General features: G+C 43.3%; 2 protein-coding genes across 3 annotated transcripts in view; both read right to left on the minus strand.

Moving 5' to 3' along the window:
• The window catches only part of LOC119450320 (glycoprotein 3-alpha-L-fucosyltransferase A), a 243594-nt gene that overhangs the window by 39839 nt on the left and 178268 nt on the right, over window positions 1-25487 (minus strand). The gene's annotated exons all lie outside the window — the stretch shown is intronic.
• On the minus strand, window positions 1498-25429 carry LOC119450317 (GTP:AMP phosphotransferase AK3, mitochondrial). Its single transcript, XM_037713746.2, has 5 exons — window positions 25280-25429; window positions 24714-24919; window positions 22450-22577; window positions 16503-16694; window positions 1498-14984 (listed from the first exon to the last, which is right to left on the minus strand). The coding sequence occupies exons 1-5, from the start codon at window positions 25282-25284 to the stop codon at window positions 14811-14813; spliced, it is 705 nt and encodes a 234-aa protein (XP_037569674.1). The 5' UTR covers window positions 25285-25429; the 3' UTR covers window positions 1498-14810.

Below are 25487 nucleotides of genomic sequence, written 5' to 3' on the forward strand. Positions count from 1 at the left end.
GCACGTGTGCAAACCACTGCGGCCACACACATATTGTGCAGTCGCTAATTTTGGGGTACTTCGGCGCAAAATCGCGTTTTCTTTACCAGTATGGCACAGGAAATATTGATTGGCTCAGGAGTAGGAGCAGCGAGTTATTGTATTATTAGATTGAAGCCGTCTGTCGTACTTCAAGCTATAAAAAAACATTTGAATCCGTTCATTTTGGCGCCGTTTGTTAATTCGACTAATACCTGTGTTCCCACTGGAGTCGAATTAACCGGAGTCGACTGTATCACAGTCTCTTAAAGGCCGACTGTAAATAAATTTTGAACCGAGTAAGAAGGCTAGTTTCAGACAATGTAGATATAAAGCAGCCTGCGTGCAAATTTTTGCGCTTGAAACATGAGTGAATGTGCCACGAAAAGCTCGCAAAGGTAGACGCTTCCGATACCGAAACCCCCCCAAAAAATTATGCAGATGTAACGCACATCTTGCAATCTGTGTGGAGGGAAGCTTTCGTAAAACGGTTAATCAAATGCTATAAATTTGCCCGTTTCATCCCTGCGTCTTTAGCGAGGAGGAAACTGGCGCGCGCACAGTGCTCTCACCCACACGTGCTACGCAATGTGACACATACGGCGATCATCTAAAAGAGCTGGTTGGCGAACATTGGCCTCATCGAATGAGGCCAACTGCAGCCTCATTCGATGAAGAAACAAAAAGAAAAGCGATTGTGGCCAAATGGTAAGAGCATGCTGTACGGGTGACCGAGGTTCGATCCCACCATCAGGCAGGCCATCCAATGTTTGTTTTATTTGTATTTGCTATTTGGCAAGACAACAGCAGCACTCGACACACTTAAGATTGCTGATGAGTGGGAATGCGAAAGCAGTATACCTTTTGTAGATTTCGAAACGTCATGAACGCGCTCATTTTATACACTCATGACGTGGCGCCACGTCCTCCCTATTGGCTGCGCAGTCATGTGCCCAATGACCCACGCACCAGGCCACACCTTTAGTCAGCCAGAACCGTGGAGCCGCCGTAGCGTTAGGTGCTACTTAAAGGCTGCTAATAAAAAGAATGAGACAATCGCGAACCCTGCAGCTTTGTCGAGATTGCTTCAATTGTAAAAATACTTCAATGTTCTGAAGCAGCACTGTTGTTATGAAAGCCGCCATAGGAAAGGGCTTCAGATAAGCTGACTGCCTGCGCCTTGCAAATGTGCACTGGAAGTAGCCCATAAGCGCTTTTCGAATTCCGCTCCCACTGGAATGTAGTCGCCGCGGCCGAGAACTGAGCCCGCCATCTCGTGATCTGCAGCAGAACATCCCAGCTACTGGTCTGCCTAATACTGCGCCACACACAGTATTCAAATAAAAGTGCAAAGCAAGAGCTTGCAACCTATTTTAGTGTTCAGCCCTTCAGAGGTAAGGAGAAACGAAAACACTTGCTATGATGCAACTACGTATGAGAAAATAAAGAACTACTGCAAGCACCAGACACCATAGCCTACATTGTTAACCATTTATTCAGCAAAATACAAAAGATTTCTGAAAAGCCTGATTACCGAACATTTATTAAAGAGACACTAAAGAAAAAATATTTATTCGGACTGTATTAGTAAATTCCCCTTTTAGAGCACCAAAAAAATATAACCACTGTTATCGTGATTCTAGCGGTAACAAAATGGCAGTGGTAAAGCTGGCGACGCTGCCTTGAAGTTTCGGCACCAGCTCACAATCACGTCATGGATTTCGATGTCATCTGCTCGGGCCTATTTAGTTTTTGTTTTTTTATCGGTAATGATTGACTGCACTGTACTTAACAGAGCAAACAACTGAACTTAACAAGTTTCAAGAACTTTTACTAAGCCATGACTGCTCTAGCACGAAAAAAAAAATGCTTTGAAATCCATGACGTAACACTGACGTACCGGCACGAAATTACAAAGACAAAACTTTGACCTTCACTTTATCTTTTGATAATTTACATATTACTGCAAAATTCACGATACAAAGTTTTGATTAAAAAATTAAATTAAATTATGGGGTTTTACGTGCCAAAACCAGTTCTGATTATGAGGCACGCCGTAGTGAGGGACTCCGGAAATTTGGACCACCTGGGGTTCTTTAATGTGCACCTAAATCTAAGTACACGGGTGTTTTCGCATTTCGCCCCCATCGAAATGCGGCCGCCGTGGCCGGGATTCGATCCCGCGACCTCGTGCTCAGCAGCCCAACACCATAGCCACTGAGCAACCACGGCGGGTGATACAAAGTTTTGAAAAAGTGCTTTATTAGTCTAATCATATTTAGTGTTTCTCTTCAGTGTCCCTTTAAGAATGGCCACAACATGACCACAATATTGAAATACATGCCTACACACAGCGTGCAAAAATATAGTAAGTAGTATAATAGCAACAACTTCTACAAAAACATTCAATCTGCCTTAAAATACACCACTGCAACAGCAAGACCAGCGAAAAGGTCCTTGCCTTTTGACTCAAATCGAAACGGTTAACAAAATGTAATGACTCCGTTAAAACACAGTAGAGGGTCAGTATAAATATATAATGACGCAACACAAAAATAGAATAAATAATACTTTAACAAAACATCCTTTCCCATAAACACGGCGCCTCGGTATAAAAATATGGTACAGCACAACACTTAAGCCCTCTGTGCTCACATTGAATGATGTAGTTCTGACAGCTCAGAGGTATTGAAATAAGCATTCACATCAGATGAAAGCATTCAGGCAACACAAATCACAACATCAGAAACAGTATTACACACATCTGCGATCCAAACAGGTCAAGCAAGCTGGTATCTAAAGCAGTGGTCAGTTTAGGCAAAGAAATGTAGTGGGCATAGTGACAACTGTTGCATCACTTAGTACTCAAATTTTTTAACTGAAGAATACTTAAGAGTGCCTGTAATAACAAACATGCGCTCAAGATAGTTTTTATGTACACTCTTTTTATAAGTGTGGCACTCTCCATCACAATAAAACACCCATAAAATTGGTGGAACTGCCTTATTTATAGTGAATAGCGCGCAATTTATGAGAATAAAAATGTCTTGCACATATTTCAGAATGAATTAATCTAGCACATCAGAAGAGTCCTGAAACATGTTTTTTTTTTTTTTTTTCTCCGAGCTGCAATCTCTTGCAATAGTGTTTATTGGAGCTGAGGATTCACAGGAAATCACACAAATGTAAACCAATGGGAGACAAAAGGTGAAAAAGAAGACACAAAAATGCAATGTCCCATCTTCCTTGCATTTGTGTCTTCCATGCCACCTGCTCGTTTATCTGTGCAGCTTCTGCATAAATAAGGCTTGCTTTATTATTATTATCACTGTGAGAGCACTGAATGGAAACCAATATTCGTGGATTACTTCTAAGAATATTAGTTTCAAAGGGGGTGGGGAGACTCTATATGGTATGTGAAGGGCCCTCAAAACTCAGTTGGTTATGAGTAAATACACCAATGCATTTGCGAGTGCATCCTATTCTCCAGTACACAGAAACCGAGGAGGGGACTTTCATCATCCAGTATGGAACAGCAAGATAATTAGCAAACACCATGAAAGACTGAGATGCAGAAAAGGGGGAACAAAATTGTCCCAGAGCCAAATTCAGGTGATGTGTAAACCTTCACAAGGCGACATCACTGACAATGGAGAAGGTCAATAACAGGCTCATAACAGGAGGCTAATTAATAAGTGTGCTGGTACCAGGACAGACTTGCAATAAGACAGGCACTAATGTGCTATGCAACTGAGCGATGGATGTTATGACATCAATGTGTATTAAATTTCACTAAGAAAAGAAACTTACAGCCAGCAGCTAACTATTTAGCACGTAAAGTTAAAGCAGCTGAAGCAGCTAAGCACAGTCAAACTTATTCAAGACACAGCTGCATCAATGCCTAAAAACAAATAAACCAAGAAAATATTTGACAAGGCTTAGCCAGGTTGAACAAAAGGCATCAGACTGACTGCATGAGTCACATTATCATGAAAACATACTAACAACAGACCTGCCACTATTAGTATTTGAAAGTACTACAGAGCTGCAGCTAAAAATTACCAAAATTTGGTGCAAAATAAAGTTAACTGATTACTCAACATGTTGACTGTTTATTAAAGGGGCCCTGAAATACTTTTTCAACATAATAAAAAATTATTGCCAGTCTGTTAACGAGTTTCCTGTGAACATGTGAGCCAAATATTACTGCACTACATGCAGCAGGGCATTTACAATCTCATGTCAAAAGCAGTGAACAGTCACTTGCTCTTGCATTCGCAATGTTGTCATCGAAAGCAGTTGGTCCACCAATGCTATTGGCTGATTTCGTGATCGCGAGAACATTCGCAGTGATACATAATTGCTAATTTTGAGTTAAATTAATGAAAAATATCTAGTATGTCTGCAATTTCAAAAAGACAGGAAAATCATTTCATCTTGCACTGCGTGTAGCTATGCCTGCTGCGCGTGGCATCTGACAAGGAAGCAGCGTGCTACGTAGCATAGTCTACCACGGCTGCCACGGGATGCCGCAACAAGACCTTTCACCATCTCGACGCTCAACCTTTGGCCAGGGCTTTGCCCTCTTGGCTTCTTTGCAGTGTAGCTTCCAGCTCACTAGCGGGAAAGTCGGGTATAGTTGAAGGATTAAGAAAACATTTTGTGGCATGACATTCGTGAGACGACATCCTTCAATAGTGAGGCTATTCTATGATTTATTTGAAAAGTGTTTCAGGGCCCCTTTAAAGATTCACAAGCTTTGTTTTGCAGGGACACAGCCAACACACACTCTGCTTTACAGTCTCAGCAAAAATGGTCTGCGCCACATGTGTGTGAAGTGTATTCATTAAATATTCCCGTATCAGCGTCAGAAATTTTGGTCGCTGTAATGCATTGCTTCTATAGCTTTGTGTCACTGTTGCACGCGTACATCCATACAATCGAGGGGTCCGAAAAATCAGGCTATGAAAAATTGGCGAGTGACTGTACTTGTATCCTCTCAAAATAAGTTTTGCCGTAGACTACTAGGCACAAATAAAATATTGCTAAATTATTAGTGTGAATACGATAACTGTAAGCGAGCTCCAAAACATTGGGCATTTTACAATAAAAATTTTAAGAGTTGGTAGGTATGTAAAAATTTTAGTGCATTTGGATAGTGCAAGCTGTATTTGCACAATAACAATAAAAGGTGCAAAGGGTTTAAACAAGGCAAAGTTTGAGTGTGGTTTCCCTGCTTTAGCACTGCTTAATAAACAATTCTTTAGGACATAGTTATGGAGCTAGCACACGACCATTAATTTCCATGGAAAGAAATGGGATAGCACGACATTGGCTATGCACACAGTTCGGGGACACCTCAAGTTAACTGAATAGAGAATCTTGCATGAAAGAACTTGGTCACAATTTACTTGTGCTGAACAAACTCTCTGGTATTTGAGCACGTGGACACAGAAGGCAGTACCAGGCTTTCGATGAGTTTCATGGAGGACGGGTTCAAACTTCATAGAGAAAATCATAGACATTTTCTAGGCTATGAAATTAGTAAATCCACTAATAACATTTTATTAGACAAGCTGTGAAGATTTTTCTTTCTGGGGTTTTATGTGCCAAAACCAGTTCTGATTATGAGGCACGCCGTAGTGGAGGGCTCCGGATTAATTTTGACCACCTGGGGTTCTTTAACGTGCACTACAATGCAAGCATACGGGCGTCTTTGCATTTCGCCTCCATCGAAATGTAGCCGCCGCGGCCAGGATTCGATCCCACGATCTCGTGCTCAGCAGCGCAACGCCTTAGCTGACTAGGCCACCGCGGCGGGTTAAGCTGTGAAGATCCAAGTTTGAGGGTTACAATACATGAAAGCAAGTTTGCAATGACTAGCATTTGTGGAAGAACTTTTTTTATTAGAGCACTAAGTGCGATAGACATACACCACCCATTACTGCTGCTTTAATATACTATTATATATGAACATGGGGCCTCTCCTCTGCCAAACACCTATGGAATTTGGTGGACGTCAAATGTCGTTATTCATAAATAAAGACTTCTTTTTTTAGGAGCATAGCAGGCTAAGGAGACTTCACATATGGAATTGGAGACAGGAAATAACAGGTTGCAGCAAGTTAATAAGTTAAGACAATACAGAGAATTGCTAATCAATTTTTCACTTAATCATCCTTTCTGAAAGTACAGAAGGCCATGGAGAACAATAAAGTGAATGTGGTAGCAGCTAGGTCACATGCTGTGGTTGTAAGCAGTTATTACTGTATTGTATCCCACAACCATGCTGATTACTGAGGTTCTCAAATCCTTCAGAACCCACCAATGGCCTTGGGTAGTTTGGCTGGATGCAATTCTTAGCTGACAACAAAGTCAAAAGTAAGAGACCGCATCTCATATAAAACGCCATGCAACTGTAGAGCTCAATACTGTTTGGTATTTAGAATGATATTTGTTCTATTACCTTACAGACAACCACAAACAATTAACACCAATGTTAGAGGCTTAGAGCATAAATGGTAGTTTTAAATGGGAGGGAGAGTGAGGTGACGTCTCTGGTTTTCGATGTAAAATACGGAAGAGGCATTGCTTTCAGCAATGTAGTGACAACCGTGCTATTGATCAGCACCATATTATATTTCGATGTCAGGTAAGTAACATAGTGATATGCCAACATGCGACAGACAAGCACAAGATGCCCAAGACACGCACAAACCACACATAAGTAGTGACATGAACCTGCCAACATCACTGCAAGTTCTCCTAATTTCCAACAGGTCACAATACAGGTGCCAAGATAAGTCCTATTACAGAAAATGCATATTGATTAAAAAATAAGAGAAACATATGCGGAACAGCAGTCTAAGTCAAACGGTTTCTTAATTACAGCGAAGACTCATTAAGCATGAACATATTTTGTTCATCCCAGACATCTCACTCAATTTTTCTAAACAGGACCATCAAGAAGGCATCTTTAAACTGCTACATAGCACCTTGCAGTTCTCGTTACAGAATTCGTGTTAATGTGATTAGCATTCTTTAGAAACTTCATGCACTTTTAGGGGACTGTCTGCCTATCTATCTGTCAGGCTGGGTCTCTAACCATTTTTCATCTGCCAAACATAGATGGAATTAGGTGGATTGTCAAATGTCGTTATTCATAAATAAAAACTTCCTTTTTTAGGTGCAGAGGAACCCAGTTCGAAACCAGCCGTCAGCCCAACTTGGGTCACTCAGTATGTGACATTGGGTACATACCGCTCTTCAATGGACTTCGACACCAGCTTGGGCCACTGAGCATGTGCTGTTGAACAGAATGCCTCACGGGTGCAAGGCCCATGGTGCCTCAGCTTTATTCACTTTGACGTCTTCCGAGAGTTGGTGACTTGGCCAATGAAGAAAACAACGCAGGTCACACATCTATCGCTTTTTCGGAAAGAGTCGGCAGTCATACTACTGTCTTTTCGGTGGTACAACGCATCTGCTGCTTTTTGTGTGGTAGTGAGTCGGATCTGCACATGCAGTTTCCGACAAATCAGTCTGGGACATAGGAGTTTTCTTTGTCCTCTCTTCCAAGGTCTTCAGGGGTATTGGGCAATGGGACAAGATGATTTTTGTTGCATCTTACAGATGTGCCGTCCATTTCAACCTAATGTGACCTGGGTTCTGATGCCCGCTGTTAAACGGTGCCTCTCTTGCCTAAGTCGATGATCCAGACTACCATATGGTGCTGCAAGTCTGGTATGGTGCGCGCCCCGTGGCAACCATCATAGTGCATCTTTTGCTTCTGACGGCACTCTTTTTCAAACGTCCGCAACTTGTCCTAGTTAGGGAGCCAGGGAAGGAGTGTCTCGACGGCTACCGGAAGTGATGTGCGCAGTTTTCTGATCCTCAGAAGCTCTGCTGGAGAGTAACCATTTTTCAGCGAACTTGAACGGTAGGCAAGCAAAGTCAGGTAGAGGTCTCCTGTTTTCTTCAGAGACTGCTTGAGTATCTTTACAGCAGCTTCTACTAAACTGTTGCCTTGTGGGTACTTGGGACTCGATGTCACGTGTTCAAAGTGGTCGCAGGCGAAGCTTGCAAAAACGGAGCTTGGAACTTTCGAGAATTGTGGCCCGTTATCGGTGACCACGATTTCTGGTGTTCTATGTCTCGAGAAGACAGATGTGCAGTGGGCAACCACCACTGCTGCTATGAGAGTACCAAGTCGAGTCATCTCAAGAAGTCTCGAATAACAGTCCGTGACAAGCCACACCAGCATCCGTCAAGGCAGAACAGGTCCATTGAGACTCTGCCAGGGCCGTGCAGAAAACTCTGTCGAAAGCAGAGGTATCATTCTGTTTGTCCTCATTCGTAGGCACATATGGCAAGCTCTGCTGTGCTTTTTTAGGTTGGCATGAATCGTTGGCGACCTGGCCCGAGTCTTTGGCTCTTTCTCTGCACTTGTCGACACCAAAGTGTCCTTCATGTAGCCGATGTAGTATTAGGCTTTGCAATTTGGCTCGTACTATAGTGCGCAAACCAAACATCAAGACGCTGTTAGCTTCTGGAATGCTGTCCTTGTGAAACCAGTACTCTTTGAGCATTGGACTAAGGTCTCGACGCGATGGCCAACCAGAACTAGCAAGTCTGCGTAGTTGAGAACAAATGGCGTCGGACTCTTGTTCTTGTTTCAGCTGTTCGAGTGAAGAACTTGAAACGGGAATTGCCGGGACCACGTGCGTAACATAGTGTTTGATCTCTCCTTCAAGTCGGACGCTGTCGAGTCTTTCAAAGGTGACTTTGAAAGAGCATCGGCTACAATCAGGTATTTGCCTGGCACATAGACAATGTTGTAGCTGTAGCGCATCAGTCATATGCGCATTCGCCGGAGTTGTGCAGTCAAATCTCCAATTAGCTTGGATCCAAAGAGAGACAGATGAGAGGCTTATGGTTCGTGTAGGTAGTCGTGAAACTTTTCGTAATCCCAGACGAGAGTGAGGCCTTCTTTTTCTATCTGGCCGTAGTGCCACTCTGTCTCTGTGAGCAACCTGGAAGCATACCCGACCACTGAAGAGTTGCCATTCGGCTGTTTCTGCTGTAGCACAGCACCCAATCTATAGGAAGAGGCGCCTGTCGTCAGACATGCCTCCTTGTCTGGCAAGTACAGTGCTAAGACAGGACCCTATAGGAGGATTTTTTTTCCTGTCAGCAAAGGCTTGTGCTTGCAGTGTATTCCAGACAAAATATTTCTTTGTTAACAACAAACTCATTAGAGGGTTCAGGAGTTTGGCCATGTGTAACACAAATCGGACCAAGTAGTTGGCAATACGCATAAGGTGCTAAAACTTCGTCTTTGATGTCGGTCTGGGAATCAACTTGATTGCTTCTAGCTTGCTTTTGTCAAAGTGGACCTCATTGTTTTCAAGTACCTGACCTAAGAATGCTCCAAACTTCACTTGTCTTTGTTTTTCTAAACATGCTTTTCTGACATGTTCAAGAGCAGGTCAACGCCGTTGTTCGTTCTGTTGTCTGACGGAGCCCCAGATGAGGATGTTGTCCATATGGCAGACCACTCCATCAAGGCCTTGCAAGATGTCGGCCATACATCTTTAGAAGTGTTCTGGTGCCGAGCTGACTCCAAACGGTAGCCTGTTGAAGCATAACCTACCAAACGGCGTGATGACTGCGTTCGAGATTTTGCTTCGTTCACTGAGCAGGATTTGCCAGAATCCCGAGTTCGGATCGATCTTCGAGAACCAGGATACATTTCATAGCCTGCCTAGCATGTGTTCTACTGCTGGGATGGGGTACCCCTCTCAAAGAATGGATTTGTTGAGTTCAGTGTAATAGACGCATATCCGGAGTGCTCCAAAGGACTTTTGTACAACTATCTGCACATACCATGGCGTTGGCTCTGTGACTGGTGTAATGACGCCGATGTTCTCCATGCACTGTAGCTCCATCTTTGTCTTGTCAAACAGAGGCAGTGGCACACGGCGAGGCGACGTCAGAGCAAAGGGTTTCGCGTCCTCGCGTCCGACCACAACTTTAAATCGTACAGGACTTGCTCTGACGCTTTCCGAGGCCCTGGAACAGGTCGGGGAAGCTGTGCTCGGCATTGAGTGTACCAGCCAGTGAACACAGGTAAGAGAACAGGCCAGGGTGGTTGATCGCTGGTTTGCCAAGAAGACTTGGGCGTAAAGTCAGCAGGACATAAACATTCTCGAGGCTTTGACGATAATCCCACGAAAAGTTCATTCGGGCTACGCTGGATATCTTCAGAGGTCATCTGTCCAGACAATAGAGGGAGTGTTGTGTTGACATTAAGGGAAAGTTCTGAAACATCTCTCGGAACATGGGCTTGGGGACAACGGTCTCATCTACTCCGCCGTCTATGTTGACACCATTTTTAGAGCGCAGCTCTTCGGCGCCCGTTTCTGCATTGAGCGTTGGTGTTGTCCCTCGGCATAACCGATCGAACGAGCATAGTGAAAAATGAAAGAGCAAACGCAGAGCACAACAGGCAATGAAAGACGGTGATAGCGGAGAGTGCAAGGAGAAAAGCGGAGGAGGAAGGGTGCGCGGAACCATGAGGCGGAAAGCGGAGGAGAAGGGTATGGCAAAAGCATGAGAAGCATAGTGCTGCACAAGACAGGCGACAACCGCTACAAGATGGCGCCAGAGTAGCATGCCGTCCTCCGTACACTGATGGCATGCGACGAGCGCATCCAATGATACGATATATGGAACCAAAGCGCTGCATGAGCAGGTCTGTCTGCAGTGGCTGCTGTGACTTGCACCCACGCGTCACCCACACGCTGCCTCTCGTGATTCTCCAATTAGTGAGGCAATTGCGCCACACTTCGCTCCATTTGCAACATGCCGCACACGACAGATTGACCACCCAATATATCGCGAAATGAAAACACGAAAACAGCTGCGCTCAAATTTTGCATTATGGAGTATCGCAATCGTCCAGGAATTTTTTTATTCAACTTGCACGGAGACTTGCATGGCACTGGGTATGTGCCACTCTTGAATGAACCCATTTCACCCCAACTTGGGTCACTGGGTATGTTGTCCTTCAATGAACGTCTTTCACACCAGCTTATGTCACTGGGTATGTGCCACCCTTCAATGATCCTCTCTGAAACCAACTTGGGTCACTGGATATGTGCAACTGGGTATGTTGCACTTCAATGAACGCCTTTCACGCCAGCTTATGTTACATCAACTCGCAACTACACAAACTCAACCAAGGCATGGAACTTGTGCAATGCTTACTTAAATTTTCAACCAAAACTGAGAACCAGTGACAGTGCAAAGGTCAGTCAGAGTCTAAGAGAATCTGTCACAGTGATTTGATTTGAAATGACCAGTATAAAGCCTGCAGCAAACCTGCTCCAAAACGACCATTGAAATTCACCACAAGTTCCTTTCAGCAGTAGTGGCCATTTGATGAGTTTGCTGAGCAAATTACGAATAGTTGCATGCACAAAGCAAAGTGAATTGTGTGCCGGTGGCTGATGCAACACCAATCTAACACCAGCTGCACCCTTGGCCCTTTTGCTGGGTGTTCTGCATATCATATTACAGTGTGGTTTATTAAATTTGTCACCTCAGTGAAGATCTTGATAATAACTAGTTTTTTAGCATATGAAATCAAATAACACAGAGCTTCAACTTCAAGTGATCACCTATGGCTGTAACAAGGGAAGCCTTAGCCTGGGGCCAACCGTTTCGACAAGCAGACTCGTATTCGTAAGGACAACGGCTTTCCAACTGGTTCTGGGAAGCTCCTTGGCAAATTTTCTACACAAACACATTTCTTGCTAGCTTGACATCCTGCTAGCTAGATGCCTGCAACTTTATACAGCCTGATGGATGGCTGTAAAGTACAGTTAGTAATACAGGGGGTATCTAGTAAAAAAGTGTTGGATGACTGCCCCTACAATGGGAGAAGAGCTTTTCTTTACATCCTCTCGATATTCCTTTCACATCGACTCATTACTCTCACACAATACTGAAAGAGCTAACCAGATACATACAAGCACCACATCATATACACAGCAGTCCCTCGGTAGTGGCGTCCAAAAGGCAGCCTTTTTCTTTTATGCAGAGTTAAAACAACTGAGTATAATTGTGCTACCACTAACTACCGCAAAAATACTAGATCCTACATGTAAACAACTTGAAGTAGAACTATGTGAGGCACCTCAATGATACAGTGCACAAACCAGTTCTATAACCTCACTGGCCCAGCAGACGCTGCAACCTTCAAAGAATTGCAATAAAAGCGAGGTCGATTGAGCTCATTGCTTCAGTGGCAGGTCATGCATCACACTATCATAATGAAATGTTAACTTTGGAGTCCAAGGCTACAATTTCATTAAAAATTGTCAATTCATATTATAATGAAAAAGAAAAAACTCCCCCCCCCCCCCCCACTTTCTTAGAGTGGGGAATCTCCCTCCCCTTTCGCATTTTATTCATGCAAATATGATAACAGCAACTTCACTGCATTCCACACCACAGCTGATGTTAGATTCACAAAAATTGCCTTACCTTCCCAGCTTTCAATTCCAATTAAAAAAGAAAAGCTCTATCCATGTATATTAAAATAAGAGTACAAACACAAAACTTTATGATAGTCAAAATGCCTAGGGGGCAAGAAAGTGCTCTGATATACACAATCCTTACTTTATTACATTTAGTTTTACTGTTTCACGGTTCAGCTATGAGCAATATTGATGCACGTTTTACTTCCGCTGCCACTGTGTATTCAATCACACTGGCGGTATAGGCAATCTGCAGTGTGGAACAGTTGCACCAATGTTGTACTGAAAATACAGCAGAAATACATTCCACACAGTCAACACCTCATTACAACATCCTCAGCTTGACTAACAAAGTTTCAATAAATTTTTCGACGCGTGCCACTCACAGTCACATTACTAAACCTGGCAAGCCAACAAAACGGCAGTATTCTAACAATATTATATAAAGCCTGAATTCCACAGCTTATGACAACATGTGCCTAAATTCCACAAGCTCCTAACACTACCGTATACAAATATCTAAACTGCAAAGTGCACCCCTAAACTACACAAATACTAATGAAATTCTCATTATAACGATGCATATAAAAATGCCGCGTAAACTGTGTGGTCTTAACTAGTATAAAACTATGTGACAGCACACTGGAAGCACACACCTCTGGACACAGCTCGATATGGTGTACAAGGCTGTCAAACAGTTTATAAAGCACTGACAAGAACTACTCTGTGCTTGACATGCGAAGGCTTTGAATCACTCCTTTCCTTTAGCAAGGCACCCGCCGAGTACATCATGATGTATGGCTGTAAAGTGCAGAGTTAGCAACACAGGGGGTGGGGTATCCAGTAAAACGGTGTTGGACGACTGCCTCTACAATTGGAAAAAAGCTTTTCTTTACATCGTCTCTCTGCTCATTTCAGTTGTACTCTGTACTCTTTCATTGTACTCATTGTGTACCTATAGTATGTGTGCGGCTTGAAAGTGACTAATGATACACTGTCAAACACACCAGGACACATAAGATTACAATGTATAAAGCACATAAATACACTTAGCACACGAGTTCCCTTCTACGTCAAGCATTCTGTAGTCACAACTACAGCAATAAAAACTGCATGCATTGCTCACACTCGGAAGTGCACATTCTGGCAATTTCCTTTGCCAAGTTGAGCCCTAGGAAGAGGCAGTGATTAACACATGGAACACGCTGAAGGCTTAAGGATAAATATGCAATGCAGAGCTCTGAGCTTGCAAGAAATTTCAATACTTTTTGGTGACAGAAAAGTGAGGCATGATGACAAAGGTAATTGAAATTTGTATCTCTAAAACCAATCAATAAAACCACCTTAAAAGTGGACAAAGAAACCTTTAACCCCCTTGCTGTCGATGACCGATAACTTCTTCCTTTTTTTCTTCTTTTTTTTCAACAAGACCAGTAAAAATGCAATAGGCATTCCTGGTATAATATTTTTTAGAAAAAAAATTCTGCAAAATATGCAGGTGGGGCAAAAAAAAAAAATACCACACATTTAAAAATGTTTCTAAAAATTTGTCCTTTAGGGGTAAGTGATATGATTAACGAATGTTTGCCCGAGAATTGCAACCATGTTAATAGTGACATGAATCCAAGATGGGCTTCACTGTCCGCTGCCACATTTCACAGTTATAGCAGCCTCCCTTTAAGAAATTTTTTTTTCCCGCATATTATCATGCTATCAGAAGTTCAGCTTAAAACAGAACTACACTGAGATTGTATACTCGAACATGCTCAGTTATGCGTGGCGTGACATCTACTTCACTTGATTGAAGCGATTGCCATTGTGTCAATGCTCTAGACTCTAGAGAATTATGAGAAATAAAGATAGTGCTCATGGGAAGTGCATAAGTCCATTCGAAACACTGCTTACACCGGCTTAGCCAGTGTGCACAGTGTGCCTCAACTTATGGGAACTAAACAGAGATGCCTAACTTTAAGGCTTTTCAAACGATTTCGCTTAACAAAACCTGTCTTACCATAGCCTAGTCATAGTCTATTACTTGTCCGAACAAAACATGGTTTTCACTGATGCTCATTTACGGCCTTTTAATACAACACGGGGCAGGCTTCTTCAATGCGGAATGAATTTTGGAATGCATGCATGCCGTAAGCCTGTCCACTGTTTTGACATCAAGGCCTCTTTGAAGGAGCAGCCAGCCAAGAATGTGACATGACTTGCCACAACCAATGGTGAGACTGAATGCGGCACACTCCTTCAGTCTATGCTCAGTGCACGGACAGGCTTGCGAATGCTGCTGAGGTACTTGTAGACATGCGGCCAGATCTCCTTGGACTTCGTACCGTGGAACTCGTGCAGGAGGCCCTTCTTGTCATAGTAGGCCAGCAGGGGCTCAGTCTGGGCTCGATAGGTCGCCAGACGGGCTCGTACCTGTAGACCGGTGCAGGTAGTGACCGACGTTACACAACGCACTCTGTTATGCCACCCACATGTGTCGGATGCTGTTCATTTTGAGCAGAGTAGCTCATGGAGGCTTCTTAAAAATGAAAGTCACAAAGCTGAACAGGCCGATCTAACCCTACCGATGCCGCTTGTGGATCAAGTGCGAGTGCCAACAGCAGCTGTATAAAGGACTTCCGATATGACATTTTCGACTTGTCATATTGAAAGTCCAAACCCTTTAAACCATGAAAAACACACTGCCAAGCGCCACAGCACACTAAATAATTTACCATAATACAGGGTGCTTTTTTTAGATCATACAGATTTTTTATAAAAAAGTAACGAGTGCACCAAACGTGGCGTTTTTGCAGACGAGTTCCTAGACAAGGTGGACATGCTTTGCTGCTAGTAATGCCAGCTTCAGAAGACTAATTAATGAAAATTGATTAATTCACTTTTTTATTAGTGCCTTTGGGGCAGTTTTCTAAATGGCAAATTTGGAGGCGGCAACATTTGCATGCACAAACATTTTTTTTTTAAATCTCGAGAATCGCATTTGTTAGAGATATTCATTATCAAATTACGAAGCTCAATCGAGGCAATATCGAGACCGAGCGCATCCTGCTGCGCGTCAGATGGCAACATCCCGTAAAGAAGTGTGGGGTGAAGTAAGGGGAAGGGGTGAAGAATAGCCTGCCAAGGCAAATCCTGACCCAACACACAGCCACACATGCTTGCCAGGCAAAGCGTGCCATATCAGTAGCTGCCAAGACTGGCCGAGACGTTCAGTTTCAAACGTCCTGGTGCTTGTCGTCCCAGTGTGTTTCGGTGTTGCCTGGGTTTAGCGTTGAAATTTGATGATAAATATCTCAAATTAGGTGCAATTTTCAAGATTAAAAAAAAATGAGGGTGCATTAAAATGTGACTGCCATTAAACGGGAAGACACTAACAAAAAAGCAAATGAATAAATTTTTGTTAATTAGTCTTCTGCGGCTCACATTAATAGCGGCAAAGTATGTCCACCTCGCCTAGGAACTTCTCGGCAAGGATGCTATGTTCACTGCACTTATAGCCTTTTTATAAAAAATCTGTATTGTCTAAAAAAAAAACACCCTGTATAATGTACCATATATAATTTACTATAATAAACTACAATACTGCTTTCACTTGAACCAGTTTCAGTTTTGATATTCAGGAGATGGATGCCTCATGATGTCACAATACACTGGCTAATGTTGTCAGCTAATGTCTTGCGAGTGTGTTTACGAGAAGCACTCTTTGGAGTGCAACATAGAGGGAGTCAGTATTACGGCAAACTAGGCAGCGAAGTTCTTCTAAACAAGCCAAAACGCACTTCAGCAGTACGGTTTGCTGGGCGAGTGAGTAATTGCATGATTGACTTAGGCAGCGTGTAATAACATAGATGTTGGAAAAGAAAACCGTCGCGTTTATTGCTGGATGAGTAGTTTTCTCCTCTTTGCATAATTGAGCCGTTCCCCTCTCACCGTAGCAGGTTTGTCGTCGGCCCGCTGCTCAAGTGGCTCTCCAGTGACGTCGTCCTTGAAGGGCACCTTGGGAGGGTTGAATTCCGTGTGGTACGTCCGACCACTAGCAGCGTGGATCCAGCGCCCCTCAATTCGCTTCGTGATTTCTTCCTCAGGTACAGCCAGGTTCAGCACACAAGACAAGTCTGTGTCCTGTACACAAAGCACAAGCAGTGTAATCACACAAACTGAAGACCCATGTACTGCACTAATCTAATGTCATTAGACAAGCATAGTGACAACATGAAGCCAACTGTGCACTACTATGCACTGTTCATCTACACTCAATATCTTTTCATTATGCCTACTAACTATTCATTAACTCAAACTACTCAACTGAGTTTTTGCCTTATGACTTAAAAGGACTAAACCACTCTGAGCATAAAAATCTGCCGCATACTGAAATTTACAAGGCACCTTGTTGTGAACATACTCTGGCATTACTTTTGGAATAGGTGATGTAACAGCAGAGTTGCAGCATTTTTAAAGCATATGAGAGAAGCAGCATATTCATCCTCATATTCTCTTTGCAACGTGCGCCCTTACCTAACAGAGCTGCCAATGAGTGAAATCTGGAAGATGCAAGTCAATGTGACCGCTTAACCAGCACTGTTGGGACTCTGGGTAGCGTTTAGGCCGGTGATCCTTCAGCCATAGGGGTGAGTACTTCCGGGAGTAGGAGCAAGAGAAAAAGGGTTTATTGTACAACATGTACAGTGGCTCCAGCTATGGAAGCCCACTCCATGTAGGAGCACTTTGACTGTCTGCCTCACTACATGTCTCAGTACACATAAGAACATCTCAGGACGCCCCACTGCACCCAAGGTCTCCGCTTATAAAACAGTAGTCTTCCCTAGGTGACCCGACTAGGGAATCTGATGGCCTTGGTGCGACCTATTATCAGAGGGGTCACATTGTTCACAGAATTCCGCCTCTAATATCCAACCTTCGAAGCAAGGACAAGGCAATCTGGAAACAGGGGGTTTGCACTCCTTCCACGAAAGTCGTCGACTTGGTTTCTTGGTCTCCGCGACAGTCATCTTTCCAGGGTTGGGAGAGTGGCCTTTCGCACTGGTTCCCGCTTCCACGAAGGGTGGCGGTGGTGGTCGCTTTTAAGTGAACTTCTTTGTCATCTCGTCACAGCCAGTGTCGGGCCGCTTTGCCAGGTAGGCGGGCACTGATGAAGGGAGTGGCCTCGGGGGAAGCACCCAAAGAATGCGCACTGCTGATTTGGGGCGCTTGTTCGCCCATCACGTTCGGTGTCGGGCACTGTCGCCGTTTGGGCGACGCCGATGAAAGCGGCTGCCTCGATGGAAACAACCAAAGAATGCGCCCTGCCGATTCAGGACGCAACAGCACACAATGTCTCTTTTCTGTCTTTTCTAAAATTCTTTTCCCACATACCAAAAGCTTTCTTCACTTTTGATCAATCTCAACAAATTACACCATGATTAGGCTTGTCTCTCCTTGCTTACCAAAAAATGCACCTTACACTAAATGACTATGAGAAGCATGCTGCCCAATAAAGATGGGAAATACGTCTGCTCCACATGCAGAAGCGCATATTTTGGTCAGAGGCAAAAGTAATATTCAAATTGTTTCATTCATAAAGCTAGGAAGCAGGTGCCAGGATTGTCGACTACCAGAACCAGAATATAAGTCGAGATATTTTTTTGAAAAAAGCAGGCTTATTTCAATCTTACCGGGACTATAGAAATCGATCAATCTGATCGACAGTTTTTCTACATGTTGTTAATCATTTCTTTTGGAATTCTACTAGCAATGCTATGTACCGTCTGAAATGAACACTAACTATTGGTCATATTTGACCACTCTTCGCAGATTGGGGAGTCTGCAAAAATAAAAGGTAGCAGTTTCGCCCAAAAGGCAAAGCATCGATTGCGAGAAGCAAACAGTAGACAGCTATACAAAGTAAGGATAGTAGTTTTATCAGCCTTATATACTCATACACATTCACTTACTAACTAAATTAACAGCAAATGTAAACACATCTCTCTATGAGCACAGACACTCGCTGTCAAAACGCTTGCCTGAGGAAGAGCGGCAACAGCAGTGAGTGAATTGACCTTTGTGCTGCCTCTTGCTTCAATGCGAACCAAGCGGCGAGAACACCGTGCACACAAAGCTATCAGCCCTTGGCGCACCTAGATTGTGTAGTCATCGCAGATCGCTTTCAAGATAGGGCCTGCTTGGCCGCACTCAGTCACTGCTGGAGTAGAATGCACCCCGATGCCTTGCGCACGGTGGAAGGCGGCGCGCTTCCTCCAGATCAAGCCACCATTCTCGGCTCACCCTCGCACGCTTTGACTCACACCTACAGCATTATGGTGCGCGGCCATGGAATTTTACAAAGAATTTTAAGCTGTCAGTAAAGAAGGCAGCAAAAGGCCCTAGTAGAAAATAGGCAATCTCCTGCCATCTACTTAACATAACAATAACTGATATTACCGTATTTATTTGGTTGTAAAGCAAACATGTTTTTCTGAAAAATGTACTCGAAAAGTAAGATGCGCATTAGGCTCTAGTACGAAACTAAATCCACAATAGTGACAAGTTATTATCATTGGCATTAAACATTTCCGTAATCCAATTCAGTCACACATCACTGTAAGATCTGCATAATGTTTGTGCCCACTCCGTAAAGTTCATTGGGCTAGACTTTTCACCAGGTGATCAATAAACATCTGGCAACCGGCGCGCTTCAAGCCTTTCCTCCTCTCCGGCTTGCGCGAACCGGCACGGTGCTGCTTCAGTGTGTTGCTGTCGTGTGCTGCGGAATGACTTGGAGATGTATTAGCTCATTCTCCGAGACATTTATGTGATGTCAGTTCATACAAGGTCGTCAGGGAACCACTGCGTAGCTAGTGGGGTACAGTAGCATCTACATCATGCAGATATTTGTCCTGGCTTGCGCGAACATGTGACATGCATCACCAGTTGTAGTGTTTGTTGTGAAGTTTTTGGCTGCACTGTTTTTCACTTAGTGAAGAGCAGCGGTGTCTGTGTATTGTCAGCGTGAATTGTAAAAAGTTCTCAGTTTCTGACAGCTTGGCGTGTGAGCTGAAATATAAGAGTGCTGCCAACCCAACACAATCACGAAACATATAACAACTAAGCGTTAGAATATTTGTATCAGCCAGTGGAATCGTTCTCACGCATTTGAAGTCTACTACGCTATGCCTACATTAACCTCCTATACAAGGCCAACGGCGTGGCTCAACACAGCAATTTCTTTCTATCTGTCTTTCTTTATCGATTTAATCAAGACAATATTGAGAGAGAGAGAGAAACGAGAAAGGAAAGGTAGGGAGGTTAACCAAGGACGTGCCCGGTTGGCTACCCTACGCTTGGGGAGAGGGAAAGGGGAAGAATAGATAAGGAGCGAGAATACGAAAAAAAAAAAAAACACATAAAGAGTCAGTTATTCACACAGTCAGTCGCAGAGGAAGGTCCACTGTCACAAGCGCTCATATAGTCCAGTCTCCTTCAAGAACTGAAGAAGAGCTTTTGTGGCCTTTCGCATGCAGGAATGCGTAGGCCATGGTCCCAGAATCTTTTCCTCTGACAGCACTCTGCTATCTAACATGCTGAGTTGAGTTTGAAGAATCCGTCGTTGAGCGTCAAAAGCTGGGCAATGACAATATTGAAATTCTCTAGGGGACATGGCTAAAGGCAAACATTTGCCTGACTAGGCCATGCCACTCATACAGTGGCAGCAGTATGGCAAAAATAGCAGATGTTCAAGACATCACAACTGAAATTAAACTATCACACATTTTTAAGCAGTTCCATACACAATTCCCGAAAAAAGAAAGAAAAAGCTTAATCTTATACAGCTTGCTAAGCACTTGAAACACAAAACAAAAACATATACGAAATATTTTATAGTTGTAGTTTAACATTGCTATTAGCATTATTACTGTAACAATTCTTTTACATCTTCTTAAAATTTTGCTTTCAGATTCCACAATTTAGGAGGTCCAATACTAAGGGGTAGTTCTTTAGAAGGTTAGAAAGTTGCACTGCCAGTTTTTGATCTCCATATTTTGTTCTGCAACATGGTTTAACTATCAGACTTTTCTTGAAGTTACAGCCTGTCGTTTTACCATGGTATTTGCCTTGGAAGGAACATTTGTCTGCCCAGAATTGCCGCAATATTTCAAGGAATAATTTATCTCTGAAGTTTTGATGATGTTAGTATTTTATATCTGTTATAGTATGGTTTAGTGGTATCAGTACACCCTAAGTTTCCTACTGCATGCAGTGCACGGTTTTGAAGTGTTTGAAGGTATCTTCAAACAATCACTGCAGTTGGTAAGTGCAACCTTCAGTGAACTCCTGTCAGTGTGTGGAATATATTGAGAAAAAAATATCCACTTGGCATTTACCAAAATGCAGAATAAAGCTGCAATTGTAGCACAGTGCTATTATAAAGCAGTACGTCAACGGTACATGCAGAGTGCATCTGTATACTAAACGTACACCGTATACAGTCGAATGCCTTTACAACAAACACCTCTGCAAGGAAATAATGTGTATAACAAGGAATTCTGCATGCCCCAGCCAAATTCCAATCTTTCATATGTATTGTGAACACCTCTACAGCAAAGGCCACTACATCGAAGTTGGCGGAACAAAGGAATTTAGGCATCCCAGATGGCTCATTTGTCGCTTTACAGTAAACACACGTACCGGCGCCGCCATTGTACTCAGCATCCATTACTGAGCTGTGGTACATGCATATATATAGCGCTGGCCGACACCCCAAGAAACACTACATGGGAGTGTCCGGACACCGCTGCTGCTATGGTTGCCCCTCCCTCCCACCCTTACCTCCCAATCATCCCCAATGTACACTTTGCGAGTAGAGACATTGCTGCACATGAAGCAAGAAGTCGAAACAACACCTAACCATTATGTTTTGTTGTAACGCGACAAGTATGGTGAAGATGAAGCCACTTGTGGCCATGGTGTTTCAAAGATGTGCATAGCCTCCCGGCTGGCTATATGGAGAACAAAAAAGTTCGGATGACAGCGGACTTGTTCCATATCTGCCTTTGCAGATGGAGAAAATTATGTTGCTGCAGAACCACAAGGTTGCCCTAGTTGTTGACAATTGTGCAACACGAATACATAGCGGCTGATAAATACCTTACTAAAATTATGCGATGATCTGCTCAAAATTGACAACCAACAGCATCATGGAAGCTATCAAAGCCAGGGCGGTAAGAAGGCGAATGTCAACTAGGGCAGCAGAGGTCAAAAGCCTGCCGACAAACCAAGTTTTGACGACTAGGCAGGCAATGGCGGCATTCCATGCACTGCCGCGGTACCTTGCGTCGCTCCCCGATTTCACCCCAAACCATGCTGTTAAACTTGATTCCATGAGGTCGGCCACAGTTGCATATTTGGTTGGACGAAGTGTGAAGAAAATTGGGACTTGTTTTAGATAGCATCCCTTCGATTCTTGTTAAATGTTTATTTTCAGGGACATGCTTAGCCTGTTCTATTCCAAGCGGTATGGTTTGTGACCTTTATGTGACCTGTAAAACAAAGAATTATGGAGGACTGAAGCATGGTTGTTATGGAGCCGTTTCCCTGTAATTAGTGTTTATGCACGCTCCATGTATGCACTAGAGTAATTGTTATCTATACAGAGCTAATTTTATTGACAGGTATTTGCACATGGTATAGGGTGAACAGTAAAGATTACAAAGGAGTTCAAACAGTATGCATACTATAAATAATGCAACAAACACGCTTTCATTTTGGCGAAGCAATGAATTTAGCACAGGAACAATAATGAGAGCAAAGTGAGCTTCTCTGATCCAGGCTTGTTATGAGGAGTGCAAGTGTTCTACTACGTTAAAAATGTAATCCTACCAACCTTATAAAGAGCTTCTGCCTGTGGCACAGTGCGAGGAAAACCATCAAGCAGCCAATGTTCATTCTTGTAGGTGTTGTTCATCTCATGAAGGATAAACTTCGTGACCATCTCATCAGGTACCAGCTGCCCTGTAAATGAGGAAGGAAGGATCCCAATTGTGATAACAGGTACACGCAAATGAATAGGTATGTTCATGGTACACAGTCAAATCTCTATATAATGAATACAAAGATTACAAATTACCAGATATAATAATGAAAAACTAGAACGTTTCTAACCGATGTTAGCATGAAACAAATATACTGAAATTATTTTTGTGTCGGATGTTACTTCTTTATAAGGAGGATCTACAATAAAGCCCAAAAGAGGACAAGACGGGGAGATCAGGCATGGCAAGTATCTCTCAACCTACTGCTTAAGATATTTTGTGGCATCGCGTTCTTTCAGCAATATATATGCATTATTTGCAAAGTAACTTGTATGATCCAAGGACAGTGCTGACACCTTTGAAATTTACAATTGAGATCAATGCATCAGCTAACCACTTATTGCTTTTTATAATAAGTAAGTTGACTTGCCTCGATTACACGTGTACCATTTCCTTTTTTTTTTTTATTACGTATGGTCTCAAGCACTTTTTTTTTTTTTGTAATATTCTGTTGCTTCCATGTTTTCCATTATTTCTGTGCATCCTAATAAAAGTTTCTGACTGCCTTCATCCTGTGCACTATTGCTCTGTAGTATTCTCTTCTGCATATTGTGCAGTTGTGCGCTGGCTTAATTTTCCACCCAGCATGCTGCTTGAGTAGTTGTTAAGTGCTCTTGAAAGGATAACAGCTCTCACAACATACCAATACTTTATTTGTATTTATGTGGGTCTGTCCCAGGCACAAAGGCAATAATGCCCATGCCACAGACGCTTGCAGTCCCAGCCTGGGTCCCAGGGTTACACAAAGGAAGGAAGAGGAATAACTGTGGCTCCATGCTTTGGTTTCTAGCCCAGCTTGAGAGTACTGGATTTTACAAGAAATCATGCCGCTAATGAAATTTTTGTGAGCAATAACTTCTGTTCTTTCTTTTCATTTTGTCGAAAAGGAAAAGTTGATGCTAACAATATAAGACCAAGACAAAGACGTACATCAGAGCTCCAAAACAAGAGCCTTGTTCAAACTAAAGCCATGAAAGATGGGCGAGAGATTAACTGTGCTTGAACAGATTGTGCATGCCTATCACACATAAAGCTAAAGAAATATTTTTGTAGTTACGGTAGGGTTTGGCAATGCATGCACCATCCGTTAAAGCCTACTTAGTGCCTTGCCCATCTCACGTGGTTTCAATGCGAACAAGGCTGCTATAGGAGAGCCAAAATGTTTTTTTAATGGAAGGTGTCATCTTGTCCTTTATGACAGTGTTTTACCTCAAACAAATAAGATGATGCAAAGCTCTTGATTTACTTTTTTTCGTTACACAGACTGCTACTAAGAACATGTAGTTAAATCATTAACAGTGAAACAGTTCAAGCAATTCTGATTTCTTTCATAAAAGGACAGATACTATTGAGTTATTTATTTTAGCTTAAGTTTAAATGCTACACGACATGTGAATTCTGCCAAATAATAAAAAAGCATCCTGATTGCTACAATGAATGTGCTTAAGCTGGACCTAACATGGTTTTTATCGTTTCATTGTCTTTAACTGCAATGTTGCATTTCTCTGTAGAAAACTCCAAGTGTGCCATATATCAGCAGTGTGCTTTTTGCCACCTGTCCAACACACACAGGATGCAGAACGAACTTTTGGCAGTCGTTTCCCGGAAAAAAAAAAATTAAAATTCTTTGTTGTAGTGGACAGCTGAGCAATTAGAAGTTGGTTCTTGCTATCAAGTTCCAGCTAAACGCTTTCACCTTGAAAGCACAAGCATTTACATATTTCCTACCGGGAAATGGAAGTGAGAGGGAGACGTATTCTCGGTCGATCACTTTCGGATGTCACTTTCAGTGCACGGTGATTGGCTCGTTGAGCAAAACCGCTTGAGAACGCGCCGCGTACAACGTCACGCGAAACCGACATCGCCGAAAGTAATTTGCCGAGAATACCTCGTAAGCACCCTCAGCTCGTGGGCCCACGTGGCAGTATAGGTAACGAAAACCGAATGTTAAGAATAAAGCATGCATTACACCTGTTAGCGTGCACCTTGTGATAACAGTGAGATATCTTAAATTGTTAGGCAAGACGAGACCTAGACGAATGTCAGTTCGCCTTACCCTTCTCCATGTAAGGCGCCATCTCCAGACCCAGCTGTGTCTTATTCCGCACGTTCTGGCGCATAAGGTCTCCGCAAGAGAGGTACTTGAGTGCAAAATCTCGCACGATCCACTCGGATATCGTGCCTTTGCCCGATCCCGGAGGGCCCATGATGACTGCACGGAACACCTTCGTCGCCATCGGCGTCGCTGTCTTTTCCGGCTCCCTGCCAGAAATCCCAATTTCTATACCGTAGCTGACGAAGAAAGCAAAATTTCCGTTTCAACTTAGCGCACGCACCGGCGGCGAAAACCTCGTCTCTATCAGCTTATCGCGGAAGCTACTGACCGCAGAGACAATTTGATTGTGGCGGCACCGTCTTGCGAGACGGGACGTTGCATCGGGTAGATTGGTGCGAAACTGGCTAGTCTAAAAACAACTGCCGCTTGACTTAAAGCTGTCGACGCTGTTTAAATGTAGCGCTATGTAAACGCTGTTCCCGCCTAGTTTGATCACACCGCGCTGAAAAAAATAAGTCGGCTATGGAATCTACAAGTGGTGCCGCCAGAGCTCCAAAGCTACCAACTTCATCACGCGGCTAGATCGTTCCCGCTACGGCTCCAAGGAGTCGCCAGAAGTTCTGTGGAGTCGCCGGAGCCGCCTCCACCGGCCTGCTCCACAGCTGCCTAGGAGACTTCTGCCAAGAAAATGTGGCAAATGAAACCATGAAAGCAACCTGAACCTTGATGTGAAGACCGTACAAAACTGTTTAAAATACAATAAATTAGCAAAAT

Source organism: Dermacentor silvarum, chromosome 4 (genome assembly GCF_013339745.2).
Source record: "Dermacentor silvarum isolate Dsil-2018 chromosome 4, BIME_Dsil_1.4, whole genome shotgun sequence".
NCBI classification, from domain to species: Eukaryota; Metazoa; Arthropoda; class Arachnida; order Ixodida; family Ixodidae; genus Dermacentor; species Dermacentor silvarum.